This window comes from Dipodomys ordii, unplaced genomic scaffold (assembly GCF_000151885.1).
Source record: "Dipodomys ordii isolate 6190 unplaced genomic scaffold, Dord_2.0 Scaffold114, whole genome shotgun sequence".
Lineage (NCBI taxonomy): Eukaryota > Metazoa > Chordata > Mammalia > Rodentia > Heteromyidae > Dipodomys > Dipodomys ordii.
The window spans coordinates 2,806,316-2,823,274 of record NW_012267330.1 but is presented as its reverse complement, the minus strand read 5'-3'; the positions used below and the strand labels follow the sequence as shown (position 1 = coordinate 2,823,274).

General features: G+C 42.0%; 1 protein-coding gene across 1 annotated transcript in view; it reads left to right on the top strand.

Moving 5' to 3' along the window:
* Positions 1-8,636, top strand: part of Panx1 (pannexin 1) — a 28,466-nt gene extending 19,830 nt beyond the window's left edge. Inside the window, exons 3-5 of the mRNA XM_013028816.1 lie at positions 4,779-5,002; positions 6,696-7,354; positions 8,201-8,636. Coding sequence (XP_012884270.1) covers positions 4,779-5,002; positions 6,696-7,354; positions 8,201-8,280 — 963 coding nt within the window. The 3' untranslated portion in view covers positions 8,281-8,636. The remainder of the gene's footprint in view (positions 1-4,778; positions 5,003-6,695; positions 7,355-8,200) is intronic.
* The last annotated feature ends 8,323 nt before the right edge of the window (positions 8,637-16,959 follow it).

The window sequence follows — 16,959 nt, the reverse complement described above, 5'->3', positions numbered from 1 at the left end:
TTTTACTGCATTCTCCCCCTTTTCTTCTCTTCTTTCATCTACCTACCTCTCCTTGACCCCACCCTATCCCTTTCAAGTATTCTTTTCCTGGTGTTTATTTTGTTGAACTATGATTTTGCCTTTCCTAGGTATTACAGTTACTGTTTTTCCCTGAATCTACTATATTTCAGTTAATAAATTTTTATATTCTTCCTTGCATACTACCTAACATATTTACTTGTTTATAAACTAATTCTAGCTTCCACATAGGAAAAATTTGCAACCTTTGTTTCTCTAGGCCTGACTTACTTCATTATCATTTTTACAGGTCATTCCATTTCTTTGCAAATGATGCATTGTCATTCTTTCTAAAGAATGAGTAAAATTCCATTGTGTACGTATACCCGATTTTTTTGATCCATCCGTCATCCCTTGCGGGACATCTGGGCTGAGGCCATACCTTGGCTATGGAAGTAGTGCTACAATGAACATGGTTGTGCTGGTTGTTTTAGTGTATCCTGGTTTATAATCTTTGATAAATGCCCAAGAGTAGAATTGCTGAATCATAAGGTAGTTCTGTGTTTAATTTTTTGAGGAACCTGTACACTGCTTTCCAGAGCAGTTGAACAAGTTTACATTCCCACCAACAATGTAATAGATTTCCCTTTGGCCCACATTCATTTGTTTTTTAGACAAGGTTTTGCTGTATAGCTCATGCTGGCTTTAAACTGGTGATCCTCTTGGTTCATCTTCCCAAACTGAATGCTTAAAGCCAATAGGCCGAAGTTGTGATTGGAACAGCTACTTCATTCCCCATTGCTTTGAAGACTGTCACTTTGTTGAGGAGGTCAGTGCTAACTGAGATGTTTAGATAAGAGGGCAGGTAGAGTTTTGAGAGACACTAAGCATCTCCGCTCTAAAATGGAGTAGGTAGAGCTTAGGAAGAAGTTTCTGGTCTGGTAGCTGCCCTCTTAAAGTGGAGGACTTTTTTTTTTTCAAGTTCTTTAAAGACTATAATATTTTTTTGAATTCTTGTTTCAATTGAATTGGTTTTGCTACCTTGTTAAAGGCACACTAAAAATGGCCTCTTTGTTTTTGATGGGGGTGGTGAAGAAAGTTTAACTCTTAAAGAAAACCAGAAAATTGGATTTTCAGCTACATTCCTGCAGAGGTGGTCAAAGTACAAGGGTATTTTAGGAAAAGAGCAAATACTTGGTGTGTAATACTTTTAAACATTCATTTTCCTAATTACAATGAACTGTGTTGAATTGTTCTTTGGTGCTAATTATTGCACCACTTGGGTATGTGAACTGTTTTTAATTTAGGAGAACAGTTTGAGGTAAATGCTGTTATTCAAATAGCATTGAAACAAAAGTGACTTACAAAAATATTTCACAAGCCCAAGTTAGAAATAATTTCACTCCCATGGTTTCCAGAAGAAAAAAAAAACCTGAATCTTTAGTTGTGGAACAGCAGTACAAGCTGTTGTGCAATTTCTATAATAACAGCTGTCAAACTGGGTGAGGATTGAGTGAACATTGCTTCTTCCACTAGCCAACTAACTGTGTGAACTATGCATCCCATAGCCAGACAGTTAGTAACAGAGTGAGTGCTTTGTGTGTTGCTATGGGTCGGTCAGCTCTTGGCACATTAATTTAATTTTGAGACTATTCCAGGCTAGAACCCCAAAGTGAAGCTGTGAGAAGGTAGAATTCTCCCTCTCCCCTCTCCCCTCCTCTCCCTCTCCCCTCCCTCTCTCTTCTTCCTCTCCTTTTCTCTTTCTCTCTCTCTCTCTCTCCCCTCTCTCTTTTTCCCCCTTCCTTCCATCAGTCGTGGGGTTTGAACTCAGGGCCTGAGAACTGTCCTTGAGCCTCTTTGTGCTCAAGACTAGTAGTGCTCTACCATTTGAGCCACAGTGCCACTTCCAGTTTTTGAGTGTTTAATTGGAGATAAGAGTCTCATGGGAACTTTTCTTCCTGGGCTGGCTTTGAACTGTGATCTTCTTGAGTAGCTAGTGTTATAGGCACCCGTGCCCAGCTCACTTCTCTCTCTTACAGAGTAAAGAAAGATGGACTCACAATGCTATCAGGAGATCTGGCAACAAGGATAAGAAAGAAAATAGCTAAGACCTTTATTTTTCATTGACTTTTAAACAAAATTTAACATTAAAAGTAGTAGGAACAAAGGAAAGGATGATGTTGACCAAGAAGCACTGTACTCATAAACTGACTTAAGAATTGTAATCCTTTGTACAACTCCTTAATAACAACAACACTAATAATAAAAATTATAATCTCAAGCAGAAACAGTCAGATAAGTTGATGTGAGGTGAAATGAACCCCAAGATAAGGATTCAAATTTTTTTCTTTCTTGAGATTGTTTCTAACATATTTATAAGATGGTTTCTTTGTTGCTTTGTATGTCCCTCCCCCATGGTAAAACCCCTGCTTTCACTGTATTTAATGTTGATATACTTTGTAGAGGGGAAGGGAAAACACAAATTGTTTAAATAGGGATACAGGTGGACCCATTGCAACAATAAGCTGTATAAGACCTTATGTCAAAAAACGAACTTTACAACTTTGGCGGGAGGTGGGGGATGGGGAGGGGATGGGAAGGGGAAACAAAGGAAAAGGCAACAATGCTTGATAAGAAATGTACTCATTACATTGCCCATGTAATTGTAATCCCTCTGTATGGTATTTTCACAATAAAAAATTATAATCTTAAAAAATAGTAATAGGCAACAATATATGGAAATCATAGATACCCAAGAATTATAAGATAACTTGGAATATTGTTTACTCTATGAAAATAGTTATTGGATGGTCTGTTGGACACTATTTGGTATATAAAGCAGCACATGGGGCATTATTTTCACTGTGGCATTGGGGATTCATGCCTGTAATCCTGTAGGATCACAGTTTGAGGCCAGCCCGGGCACAAAAGTTCACTAAACTCCATCTCCAAAATCACTAGCAAAAAACAAGACTGGAGGTATAGCTCAAGTAGTAGAGCACCAGCCTAACAAGCGTAAGACACTGAGTTCAAACTCTAGTACTGCCAAAACGAATAAATTTCATGAAAAGCAAGGGAAGATTGAGAAACTTTCATAAACCATGAAAATTCTAGCAGCCTACCTCAGTGGGTACCCCAAATTGGGTTTTGGAATAGAAAGAAGACAACAGTGGAAGAACCAGTGAAATACAAATAAAAGTTTATTAGTTCATAGTAATGTGCCGATGGCAACTCTCGGTTGTTTCATGTAAGATACTCTCAGTAGAGCAAATTGGGTGAAGAGATCAAAGGACATTCTGTAGGTCTGTAGCTTCTCTGTACATGGGCAATCACAGGGAAGTCCTGATGTGAGCTCCATGGCTCATTTCCAGAGACGTGTGGCATGGAGGTGATGCGTTAAGGCCATTGTGACCCAGTCCAGTTACCACTGCAAGGAATTGCAGAGAAAGAGAAATCCAAACAAAACGAGAGAGAAGTTTCCAGAGAAGGAACATGATGTAGAGCCACAGCGAAGGCATGGCTCTTTGGTCAGAGTTCAAGGGTCATAGTCTGGCTCTGGTTTTGTGATCTGGCACCAAGCTACCCCTTGGCATAACGGAGCCATCCACACAGCCTTGCCAAGGACATTGTGAGGACCAAAGGTGATGTACTCACCTCAAAAGTTGGTCTTTTTTCTCAGTTGAGCAAGCTCAGTGCTGACTGGTGATGGTTTGTCTAAGGCTCTGCTAAGCACCCAGTGGACGAGCTTCCACATGGTCCTTACTGTCTTTGTCCTTTGACCTTTGTCCTTAGAGCTGGTATCCTCCTTTTGGTTCTTTTTCCTGTAGTTGTTGGGTTCTTTGGACTTCATAGTATCCAACTATCGAGAAGGAGGAAGAGAATATTGGACTGTCCTCCAGGTCTGATCCGGTACTGTGGCCCCTTCCACATTCTGTGAATTCTAACTGTGTATTTCAGCTGTTTCATTGGGGGTAATTACTGGATTACTGAAGGCAAAATTAACCACTTTTTTTTGTCAATTTCCCAGCTTTTAGAGAGGAACAAAACCAAAGCTTGAAAGCCATATTGCCTCTTAAAAACACAAAGTAGGAACTGGTGCTGTGGCTCAAGAGGTAGAGCACTAACCTTGAGCTGAAGAACTGAGGGACAGCACCCAGGCCCAGAGTTCAAGACCCACGACCGACAAAAAGCAAACAAAAAAACAAACAGAAAGTAGCCAGGTGCTCATAGCTTATACCTGTAATCCTAGCTACTCAAGAGGCAGGGATCTAGAGGATCATAGTTTGAAGCTAGTCCAGGCGGAACATTCCAAGAAACTCCATTTCTAGTTAACCAACAAAATGCTAAGCTGTAGTTGTGACTCAAGCAGTTGAGACTATACGCAGCATGTACACCCTCCACACACAAAGTGATAAATAAAAAACTATCAAAGGCCATTGTGATGTTCACCTGTTTCATAATTAGGATTTTGTTCAGATATTGTACTACAGAATACAGGAGCTGTTTTCCTCCCGTGATCAAAAAGGAAATACCATCTACCTATCTATCTGTCTGTCTGTCTGTCTGCCTATATCTAGTTTCCAGTTACTTCATAGGAATGACTACCAAAAGGTACCCCATTAAGTATTACTTTAGCTTTAAGTTAGTAGTGAGCACAGTTTCCACAAGGAACATGGGTAAATGGGTTTGTCTCAGAATGAGAAGGAATGGGAAGCGCTTAGCAGGGTTAGGCTACTGTGTAAGAGGGTCTGTTAACCTATGACTTGTCTTATTTTTTTCAGTTTTTCCCCTACATCCTATTGTTATTTGCAATCCTCCTGTACCTGCCTGCATTGTTCTGGCGCTTCACAGCTGCTCCTCACCTTTGCTCAGACTTGAAGTTTATCATGGAAGAACTTGACAAAGTTTACAACCGCGCAATTAAGGCCGCCAAGAGTGCACGTGACCTGGACCTGAGAGATGGTGCCTGCCCCGTTCCTGGTGTTAAGGAGACTCTAGGGCAAAGGTAACAGCCCCCAGGAAGTTTTATAATACAGGTTCTCTGACATTTCTCTTGTTCATCTAGGCCTTATGCTATTTCCAGGCAGTGGGAGAAAGGTGTATCTTCCAACTAGTGACAGTTTGTGAGAGTCAGACACGTGCACTGTCCCCCAGATCTTACCCCATGCATGTGTGCCTAGCACCTGTTCCTCTGTTAGGATGCTTTTCTTTGCTACATGAAATTTCTGTCTCCTCCTTTGCAGTATGGACCTCAGAGGGGTAACAGGTCAGGGTACTATTTAAAGATAAATTGCTTTAATGGGAAAGCAGGGTTTTGGAGCCATCAAGCTTAGAGAAAGGTTGAGAAAGGAAGACAGTGCCTTGCCTTTTCACATTCTTCTTCTGGCTCATGTTATTGCCAGTAGTATTGATAGTGTGGGTATCTACCTTGTCTGTGTAGGTGCGAGCGTGCATTTGTGTATATGTGAGTGCCGGTGTTGGGACTTGGACTTAGGGCCTGAGTGGCACTCTTAGCTCTTCCATTCAAGGCTGGGACTCTACCACTTGAGCAACTCCTTCATTTCTGGCTTTTTGATGGTTAATTGGAGATAAGAGTTTCATGGACTTTCCTGCTTAGGCTGGCTTCAAAATGAGCATAATATCCCATTTAACTCTTGAGAATATCCTTAATGCAACTTATTAGCTAACTTATTATCTGTTTGTTCCTCCTTTTTTTTTTTTTTTGGTGCTGGTCCTAGGGCTTGAACTCAGGGCCTGGGCACTGTCCCTGAGCTTTCATGATCAAGGCTAGTGCTCTATCGCTTGAGGCACAGCTCTACTTCCAGCTTTTTAGTAGTTAGAGATAAGAGTCTCACAGATTTTCCTGCTCATGCTGGTTTTGAACCATGGTCTTCAGATCTTAGCCTCCTGAGTAGCTAGGATGACAGGCATGAGCCACTAGCATCCAGCATCCTTCTTTTTTTCCAGATTAAAAATACTGTCTCGTAGCTGTAAAGGGGATTGTGGGACCAGCACCATGCCAGCCTGGTCTCCATAGCCTTGAACATGTTCACTGCATGTCTCCAGCTGTTCCTGTAGAATCATATGTATATATTCTACTTGGTGAAAATTTCCTTACCTTATTCTGCATACTTTAGTAGAAAATGGTAGTTTTTTTTTTAAATGCAACAGTTCCTATTCAGAAACCAGTAAATTTATTTAATATTTTGCATGAGGTTGCTAGGCATTTTTAAAGACTCATTTAATTAGCTGCTCTTTAAAATACTGAGAAAAAGTGTTTTATTATTGTTCTGTTCTCTCTCTCTTTTTAAAATCTCATTTTATTCCCCAATACTCTGATGAAGTTATAAGTATAGTGGGCGTTTGAAACTTTTTTGTGTGTGCTGGTCCCACAGTTTGAACTCAGGCCACAGGTGTTGTCCCTGAGTTTTTTGCTCAGCGTTAGTGCTTTACCACTTGAGGCACAGCTTCATTCTTTGCTGGTTAATTTGAGATCAGAGTTTCGTAGACTTTCTGGCCCAGGCTGGCTTTGCATTGCAATCCCCAGATCTCAGTCTCCTGAATAGCTAGGATTCCAGTTCTGAGCCACCAGTTCCTGGCAAGGTGTTTGAAACTTTTTAGTCTGACATTATTATATCCGCATGCCTTTAATATTGGTTATCATAGGAAGGGTCTAAATTATTTTTGTTTCTTTTTAGTTTGTGGGAAATATCCGAAAGTCACTTCAAGTACCCAATTGTAGAGCAATACTTGAAGACAAAGAAAAACTCTAATAATTTAATCTTCAAGTATATCAGCTGCCGGCTAGTGACACTCATAATCATATTGTCAGCAAGTGTCTACCTGAGCTATTACTTCAGCCTGTCCTCGCTCTCAGATGAGTTTGTATGCAGCATCAAGTCAGGAATCCTGAGAAATGACAGCGCCATCCCTGATCAGTTCCAGTGTAAACTTATTGCAGTCGGCATCTTCCAGCTGCTCAGCTTCATTAACCTCATGGTGTATGTTCTGTTGGCTCCTGTGGTAATCTACACGCTGTTGGTTCCCTTTCGGCAGAAGACAGATATTCTCAAAGTATATGAGATCCTGCCCACATTTGATGTCCTGCATTTCAAATCTGAAGGGTACAATGACTTGAGCCTCTACAATCTCTTCTTGGAGGAAAATATCAGTGAACTCAAATCATACAAGTGCCTGAAGGTACTGGAGAATATTAAAAGCAATGGTCAAGGGATTGATCCAATGCTACTTCTTACCAATCTTGGTATGATCAAGATGGATATTGTGGATGGCAAAATGCCCAAGTCAGCAGAAACCAAGGAAGAGGAGCAGCAGAGCCAAATTGCTGAGCTCACAGGTAGGGTCAACTCTCCAAACCCAGCCACAGAGTTCCTAGAGCATCTTTGCTGCATTTCCTTATTGGTATTGACCATTATTATCATTTGAGCCATTAGCCCGTCATTGTCCTGTCCTAGGGGAAACCCAAGACTGAGGCAGGGGGGAGGAATGAATTGATGCTACCCTTGTGCTTCCAAGGAGAAAGAACGTTGTGCTTTTTCTGATGGTGTGCCTCTTGTTTCTCAGTCTCTCTGCCTAATCTTCGCCATCTTGCTCCAGCACTCTTCCTGGTTGTGTTTCTTGCTTATATTTGTCTTGTCATATGGCTTTTGCCTCTGTAATCTCTGGTTCCCTTGTTGTCTCTGACCTTCTCTTTAAAGGGACTGAGAATTTATCAATTTAATTACTGCTTTGATTTCACTGTGCTTTGAAAAGTTAGGATACAAAGCAAAACATAGTGAAGCCAAGTATTAAAGTGTGAGAAAAAAGTTGTTGCTGGATGCTGGTGGCTCACACCTGTAATCCTAGCTGCTCAGGAGGCTAAGATCTGAGGATCATGGTTCAAAGCCAGCCCAGGCAGGAAAGCAAATTGTTTTGTGTTCTAGTATTGAGGCTTAAACTGCAGGCTTCTCAATATTGCTTGGCTTTTTTGCTCAAGGCTGACACTCCACATCTGGCTTTTTGTCTTGAGATTTGACTGGTTGGGCTGGCTTTGAAACTTGATTCCCAGATCTCAGCCTCTTAACATAGCTAGGATTATAGGCATGAGCCTCTGGAGCCTGCCAAGAATGTTTTTCACAGAGAGAAGTTGATTAGTACCAGTATTTTCTACTACATCTATGTCATGTGTTTTCAATTTTGACAGATTTGAACCTGCACAATGAAACTAAAGCAAATAATGAAGAGAAGAATGCTCGCCAGAGACTTCTGAATTCTTCCTGCTAAAGTTTTGTTTTGAAGAGGAAATCCCTTCAAATCTCTTGGCTAAGGCACCTCTGTTGGGGTCACAGCTGGTACAGAAAGTGGCATTTGGTAGAAATAGTCTCTCATGAACACAATGGTCAACAAATGTTATAAAAGAAGCAACATACAATATACAAGAAGCAGCATTAAACTAGCAAGCCATATGTATGTGTGTCCTCATCGATGAGCCGTGGAAGAACTAGGAAGAATGGCAAAGGGCCTTTTAGAGCTTTGAAGAGACAACTTTCTCTGCCAACAGTACAAGACATAGAGCTACTTGAAATAAGCAAAAGATTTGTTTTGCTTTATGAAATAATAATAAACATATCAAAACTAGACACCAGTGCCTCATGTCCTGTAATCCTAGCTATTCAAGAGGCTGAGTTCTGAGAATCATGGTTCGAAGACTGCCCAGGAAGGAAACTCCATGAGACTCTTATTTCCAATTACCTAGCAAAATGCTGGACGTGGAGCTGTGATAAAGCTAATGGACAGCCTGTAGGCCCTAAGTTCACTTCCCAGTATTGGCATATATACAAATAATAATGATAGTAATAAACATATCAGAATATAATTTAATAGTAAATTCATGTGTACCTTTACTCAACATTTGACAAGAAAAGAATTCTCTGGCTAACTGCAGGCCCAGAGGTCAACTTGTGCTTGGCAGGGCCCTGTGTTGGCAGCAGCCTGGTGCTCTGGCCCTGCCACGCCTGAATTTCCTTTACCATTACTTGCCAGATGCTGCTAATTATACCTTGTATCTGCTGATGGTTGCCCTCTTCTCTGCAGGGCAACAGCCCAGCACTGCTCTGAGTGAAATCACACTTAATGAGACAGAGTTGAAAGGATGTTCAGTTCATACCATACTCAGTTCAAGAAAGAAGCCCCAAAACATTGCCAAGTGGAGAAATCTGAATTTATAGATGATAACTCAGTCACTTCCAAAGAGATCGACAGGGTGTTACGAAAGCATTTGAAGCAGGATTTTACTTAAACACATGAACAACACAGGAATATTTACAGAAGCCTAATATGACCAGGCACATCAATGACATTTGTTGTCTGGTTGGAGCCAAGAACAGCTTAACAGTTGATTTGGTTTCTATTTAAGCATAGTCTTTAAAAATGCATTCTAAGCCTTGTGCTGGTGGTTCATGCTTATAATCCTAGCTATTGAAGAGGCTGAGATCTGAGGATTGTGGTTCAAAGCCAGCCTAGGCATGAGTCTGTGAGATTCCGATCTCCAATCACCAAAAAGCTGTAAGTGGAGTCATAGTTCAAGTGTTAGTGCACTAACCTCCTTGAGCAAAAACACTCGAGGACAATACCCAGGCTCTGAATTCAAGCCCCATGACCAGCACCCCCAAAAAAATTTTTTTAACGTATACAATGTTAGGATTTAGGTAATTGAGAAGAACTTGCTAGCATTGATGAAGAATTCGAGAGTAATATTACAAATGGATGTCCAAGTCTAGTATAAGCATTATTTCATAAACATTTAAGGCTGATTCAGAATATGTTAAAAACTCTATAGTCTGGACATGGAAATCTATTAGATGTTCACATTTTATAAATAAAGACTGTATTGTCTATGTTCCTTGCATTTTTATCTTTGGTCACAAAAGTGGCCTTCACAGTTTACTTGGTCTTTAGGAACCATTATTAACCTTCATGCAGCTGCTTTCTAGTGAAGAACAGAAGAGTTTAGAAACTATTGTCTGCCCTTCAGGGTACACAGAATCACAGGTTTCATTTGTACTTCTGTGACAGTTCTGAGATGAAAACTAATGATATGAATGCAACCAGTTCTTTAAATTATTCACTTATTACATGACATGTATTACAAATAAATTGTAGTGTGTTAGAAATGATGTTAGCCCAGATAACTGACTTTGTTATACTTTATGTCACTTACTGAACCATTCTGTCCTAATTCTCTACTGTGGTTTTTTTTTTCTTTGAAATATTTTTCTAGAATGTGGTTTTAAAAAATACCATCTTCCCGGTAAGCTCCACCTAATTTTTCATTTTTATTTTACTTTTTTGTCAATCATGGGGCTTGAATCTCAAGGCCTGGGTGATGTCCCTGAACTCTTTCACTCAAGGCTAGTACTCTACCATTTTGAGCCACAGCGCCACTTCCAGCTTTCTGGTGGTTAATTGGAGAATACAGTTTCACAGACTTTCCTGCCCTGGTTGGCTTTGAACTGTGATCCTCAGATCTTAGCCCCCTAAGTAACTAGGATTACAGGAATGAGCCACTGGTCCCCAGCTTCTAATTTGTTTTTTTGAAGTGGTAAAAATGGATGTTTTAGGAGAGCAGGAACTTCAACCCTACCACTTACAATCCTTAAATTAAGAATGTGTATAGTTGGAGTCCTTGGTCTCTCTTTGCTTCATTTTCCCATTCTGAGGATGGGAATTCACAGTAGGCACTGTTGTGCAGACAGGAATAGATAACCGCACATCTGAGGGCTGCAGAGTCCAGTACTAGGCAGCCATAGGAGGCAGGCCTGGAGGGGAGAGTCCCACAGGGAAGGTCCTGCCATAATACTGGAGATGCTCCATTCTTCCTTTTCCTGCCATAACACCTCCATTCTTCCTTTTTCCCCCATCTTTTTTTTTTTTTTGTCGGTCATGGGGCTTGAACGCTGGGCTTGGGCGCTGTCCCTGTGCTCTTCAGCTCAAGGTGAGCACTCTGCCACTTGAGCCACAGCGCCACTTCGATTTTCTGGTGGTTTATTGGAGATAAGAGTCTCATGGTGTTTCTTGCCCAGTCTGGTTTTTAACCGTGATCCTCAGATCTCAGCCTCCTTAATAGCTAGGATTTTAGGCGTGAGCCACCGGAGCTCAGCTTACTATACATTTTCTTAAAGGCAGATGGTCCTCTTAAAGTTATTTTACTATTATTATTAGCTTACATTAAGTTATACTCCTCTTAAAATTCTTTAGCTACAAATCTCTGTTGAAGTTTGAGCACAACAGAGTGATTTTGCACCAGAAGGGCTCTAGTGCCATCTCTGTGCCTTTCCCCATGAGGGAAGGGAGAACATCCCTGTGGCCATGTGGAGCTTTGATGAACCATGGAGAGGGTTCCAGAAGGCTAGTGTGGGGTCTGGCAGTATTTTGGCCTAGAAAGTGAAATCTTCCATTCACTACCTAACCTGGAGGACTATCTTCAGGCTCCAGTTTCTGACGGCAAATCAAACTGCTTTTATAAAGCACGCACAGCTTTTCACAGGGTGCACAGGTCTGAAGCGAGCTGGTTCACTTGGTGAGGGGCTGCTGTACCTGCAGTGAGCCACAGGATGCAGAGCTCACCTGCTGCAGACAGTGCTCACCTGCCGCAGACAGAGCTCACCTGCCGCAGACAGAGCTCACCTGTGGCACCTGGGACCAGCACAGGTCAGTCTGAGATTGGTGTGCCAGAACACCTGGGATCTTACCAGGCAGAGGTCATTCCTGTGGAGGTGAAGACTGTAGGCAGCATTTTTAAAGCTACAGGCACTCAGAGTGGTCTGACTGTAGGCAGTACATACCACTTTAAATATTCTCCAGAGGTCTTTGTCATCTAAGATAAGTGGCTCATGGCTGAAAATCAAGCTCCACTCAGAGGAGCTGCCTCTTGTCCTTGAGAATGTAATTCTACAACCTTAGAGCAGCGGTATGTTTGTTTATGTAACATGTTTGCACACTTTCGAGTGTTGAGTTGATGTCATTTTTCTAGAGTCAGACTGAGCGGAATCAATAAGGAGGGAGTGGCAGGAGTGTGTGTGACAGCCAGGCCACCAGCCCTGGTTGCTGTTCCCTTCTAGATCACAAGGCTTACACATTAGTACCGTCTTCCAGTTCAAGCCTAAGGGGCAAGAGACACTGGTAGCTCAAGCCTACCTATTATCCTATCTACTCAGGAGGCTAGATAGGAATCTAATTCAAAGCGGGTGCGGCGGGGGGGGGGGGGGGGGGGTGGCGGTCATCCTGTTTTGTATTTGTACTGTGAACAAGCTAGGAACTTTCCAGTTCAGTGGGTCTGGTTTGCATGTTGGTTACATATCAATTTCCTCTTTACACAAGTGTAAGCTGAGGTGGGGGGGGGTCATTGGGCCCCTATGACTAGTCCTTCGGGAATTAGTTTACCTGTAAGAATCAGATGGAAGGTGTAGGTTTGCATTCAGTTTATTCTGTGCATGTCAGTCCAGAGTAAATAGGTCTGTGGGAGCGAGTGTTTTTATTTACTGCTGGCTTGCCAGCATTCTATAAATACTTGTTGAACAAAAACATGACCCCTTAGGAAAAAGTGTGTTAACAACTCTTAATCTGATCCTCTGTAAGGGAGGGGAGGCAGGGGAACATTGAGCCTCTTGGTTGAGAAGGAAATCTTTCTGCAAATGAATAGCTTTCCATTGTAAATAATGATAATTTTCAGTGTTTTAGTGTGGAATGAGTCATGACCACTTTCCAAGTTCAATACAAGTTCAATGTTGTCTTGCAGTGACTGCAGAAATTGAAGTTTTAAAGGTCTTGATCTCAGTAATTGTCCAGAATAAGCCTCTTAAAAGGAGATGGGAATTGAAATGTGCAATTACCACTAACTGAGGTTTTTATCTGAGCCTTAGGGATGAAATGGCTCTTTAGGCAATCATTGGCACTTCAGCCCTATTTTTCACAAGTATGGAGAAACCTCTCAAAGATGTATAAAGATGTTATTGTGTTATTCATGGAATATAATAGATAATTTGTGATTGGTCTTCCTGCCTGCTTTAAATTAAATGTATTGTGTTTTTGGTTCCCCTTTGACTGTTAAAAAAAAAAGTACTGTCACTTAAGCATGCAGTTTGTGATCAGTAGTTGTTCTAGTTCCTGAAAGTTATAAGTATCTTGAAGTGCTTCTTTCCCTGCCCTACAGAAGAAAAACTTCCTTGTAGGATTTTCAGTGTTACAAGTGATCTCTACAAAAAGGAAAAGGAAAATAAATACCACAACACAAAAAAAATGAAACCATCAGCTCTTCTTTGACAAGTTGGCTTCTTGAAAAGTATCATAATTGCAACTTAATGGTCTTTAGTAAAGTGGTACTCTATAAGTTAAATTCTTTTTCATGACTAAAACCTTTTAAAGAAAAGTCCACATGTTCTTTTTGCTGTATCACTTGTTATGAATGCTGACAGCAGATGGAGAACAACAAAAATTAACATTTTTTATTTTATTCCATAAAGTCGTGAAGATGAGATCAAATGATAGTGTTAGAAAATGATCCTTTTAAAAAAAGTTTTGAAATCTCTGCATATTGGTGTGTATTACTACTAAACTGCATTCATGATTCCCTGTAGTTCACTTGGCCAGACTGTATTGTGGTCATTCTGGCTCATATAAAGGGTGGGGGGAGGCTCAAAGTCAAGGCTATTAATGTCTGTTTACAAAAGGTGAAACATTGTATTCTGCACTGTGTTGTCCACCTAATAAAAGTTACATAAAACAGAGTAGCCTAATATTTCTTCTCTGAAAGAGTTATTTCATGGGAAGTACAACCAGAGATGAATCCTGAAATGTCCTGAGGCTCCCCTGTAGTAGATACATAGAATTTAGTAGGTTCTATGGAACTTGCTTAAAAAAACCTAGCAGGCAATATGTAAAGTAAAATCAGTGACAAACTGATTTCTGGGAGGAAGGATGGGGGGCTGTGTTCTGCCTATTCTCCCAAGGGGAAAATGAAAGCGCCACACACCCCCAAAAAACAACAACAACATGGAGACACAGTCATGCTCGGAGAATGGAGTTTTTAATGTCAGCTAGGGCTGGGGATAGAGAGTAGCAGCCTGTCCCGAAGAAGGAGGTATCTTTCATGGTCCAGGGGCTAGAGGCGGGAGGATTCCTCTCAGGGCAGGGGAGTGCTCTGCTGGACAGCAGAGGTAGCCCACAGCCAAGGCAGGGTAGCAACTGTGGTCAGACCTGATGTAGCTGGAGACTAGAGATACCTGTCGTTTTGGGAATAGGATGGGGGCTAACAATTATGGCCAGGCCTGGCCTGCTCACCTGATTTCAGGTAAAGGTCAGAGGACCTAAGATGGAGATAGTCAAACCAAACTGGGGGAGGACACACTAACATTCCCCCTTTGTTGTTTGATAGGTGCGGGTACCAGTTTAGGAGCAGCATGGGTGGTTATTGTTTCTTCTGGTGCTACTTCCCGCTAAGAAGGGGTGAAGTAGTCAATAGGGGTCCTTAAATTGTTGCTTGACTGGGTACCGTCTGGGAAACATTTGGTTGACAGTTTGATTGGTAAAGGTCCTCAGCCTTTCCATGAGAATCTTTTTTAGGTATCAAAAAAGGCAAGGCACAATTAGTAAAAGGCAAAAAAATTGCTGCTAGTGGACCCAAGAGAGGCATAAGCCAGGGAGCGATTGATCCTCAGAAGGATCTATCAAAGACCTGACATTCCTTCTCAGTCTTGGAGACAGCATGGTACCTGACTCCCCATTCCAGCTTTATCTTAGGATCACAGGAGCCTGAGGAGGAGGTAGCAGAAATATTTAAAGGTACCATAGCCAACAGGCATCATGGTCTTTTCCGGTCACTTCCTGCTGGCATGGGGGTGTTGAGTCAGAAGGGCTGAGGGTCTTTAGGATCCAGGTCTGTGCAAGGCAGGGCAGTGTAAGTGAAGCCTCCAGTGGCCTGTCATAATAGGATGGCCTTGACTTGTTCCAGTAGTGTCTTGAGTGAGGGCTTTGAAAAGGTGAGATTGGGCAAAAGACTGACAAGGTGGCAGGACCAGTTCATATGAATGACACAGGAAAACACACCTTGGGCACAAGCCAGGAAGGTTTTGTTTGGAGCACAAATCCAGTTGTGGCCTATATTATAGGGAAAGAGGAATTCCCATGTAACTGTACTAGGTTTTTGGCAGCTGGGTAGGGGAGAGCATAGTGGACTGGTTGAGAATAACCTTAGTCAGCGACTAGGGCTGGATTGGAGTGGTTAAGAGGCCAACAGGAGGCCTTGGTTGACGTCTGGATTATAGAGTATGTATGGGAGACCCAGGAAGCTGCCAAGGCTAACTGTCCTGAGTCTAAGACTTACTATAAACGCAGATAGCATGTAACAAAGGCAAGAATGTAAGTTCCTGTCCAGGTAGAAGGTAGATAAGTATAGACAAGCTTATTAACTATTTCTCTTGATCTCCCAGCTCTGGTTAATCTTAAAAGGGTGAGCACAGAGTGGCTCTATTTAGGATGTGACACAATCCCCTCTTACTCCTCTCCATAATTGCTTGTCAGAACTGGCTTTGTCCTGGGGGTCTGCCTGTTGCTGGGATGGCTTGTCCCAGTTGGCATCTCCTGTCAGTCATGGTGTTTGAACTCGAGGCCTGGGCATTGTCTCTGAGTATTTCTGCTTGATCAAGGCTAGTACTCCACCGCTTTGAGCCACAACACCACTTTCAGCATTTGGCTGGTTAGAGACAAGAATCTCTTGAACCAGGTTCCAGTCTAGATCTTTGCTGGTTAATTGGGAGATGGCATGTTAGCTCAATTAGATTACTTAGACTTTGCCAGAGAACCACGCAGACATCCAGGTACAGAGAACAAAGAAAGGTTTATTGCCAGGAGAGGGGGCCAGCAAGACTCCTCACAAGGGAGGATTGAAAAGAAGCACTGGCTATTGTCTGGGGTGACCTATATAACCTAGGGGAGTTAGGAGGGGCTAGAAGGGGCTAGGAGGTGGAGACCCTGGTGGGGACATGTGGGCCAGGGGCTTTGTCATGATGGATTAGGATTTATGGCTGCTGTCCAAATAGTAGATAATGGTCCTGCAATTGTCCAGAGCTGAAGGTCTCTCTAAAGGGCTCTTGTTGCCTTATATGGTGGTAGCTGCCCCAGAGAAGTGCCATCCCAAGGTAAAGGGGGTTGGAACTTGATTATTTATTGCCTTTACTACATGGTGTTGCCTGGTATTGCCTGGTGTTGCCTAGGAAGGGGGCATGCTAAGCTATGGAGTAGAGAAGGAGTAGACTAAGCTATAGGTAGGGACTCATTTCACTAACATGGAGTCTGAGGGATTTTTCTGTCTGGGGTGGCTTTGAACTGCAATCCTCAGATCAAAGGAGTCTTTGTCACAAAGGCCCTTTTTATTTCCAAGTAAAGCAAGGAGACCAATAGAAATAATAAGTAGAGCTTACCTGTAACTTGTGAAGAATTGACCAATAAAATACTTGTCAGAGTTATTTTTCTGTGAGTGTGGCTAAATATTGCAGAGGGTAAAACCTGAGATAACAACTCTATGGATGTGATGGAAGTTTTAAAATAGCAACTGTTTAACTGAATATAGTACTACTGAAGATTGAAATAAACCATTGTCAGCTCTATACCCAAGGTGGTTTACATACTTAAAAAACACATTAAGGGGCTGGGAATGTGGCTTAGTGGTAGAGTGCTTGCCCAGCATGCATGAAGCCCTGGGTTCGATTCCTCACTACCACATAAACAGAAAAGGCCAGAAGTGGTGCTGTGCAAGTGGTAGAGTGCTAGCCTTGAACAAAAGGAGGTCAGGGACAGTGCCAGGCCCTTTCAAGCCCCAGGACTGGCAAAAAAACACAAAAAACGGTAAAAACTTGACAATAGTGTAGATGGACAAATGTATTAATCTTGACCTTATTTAAATCATAG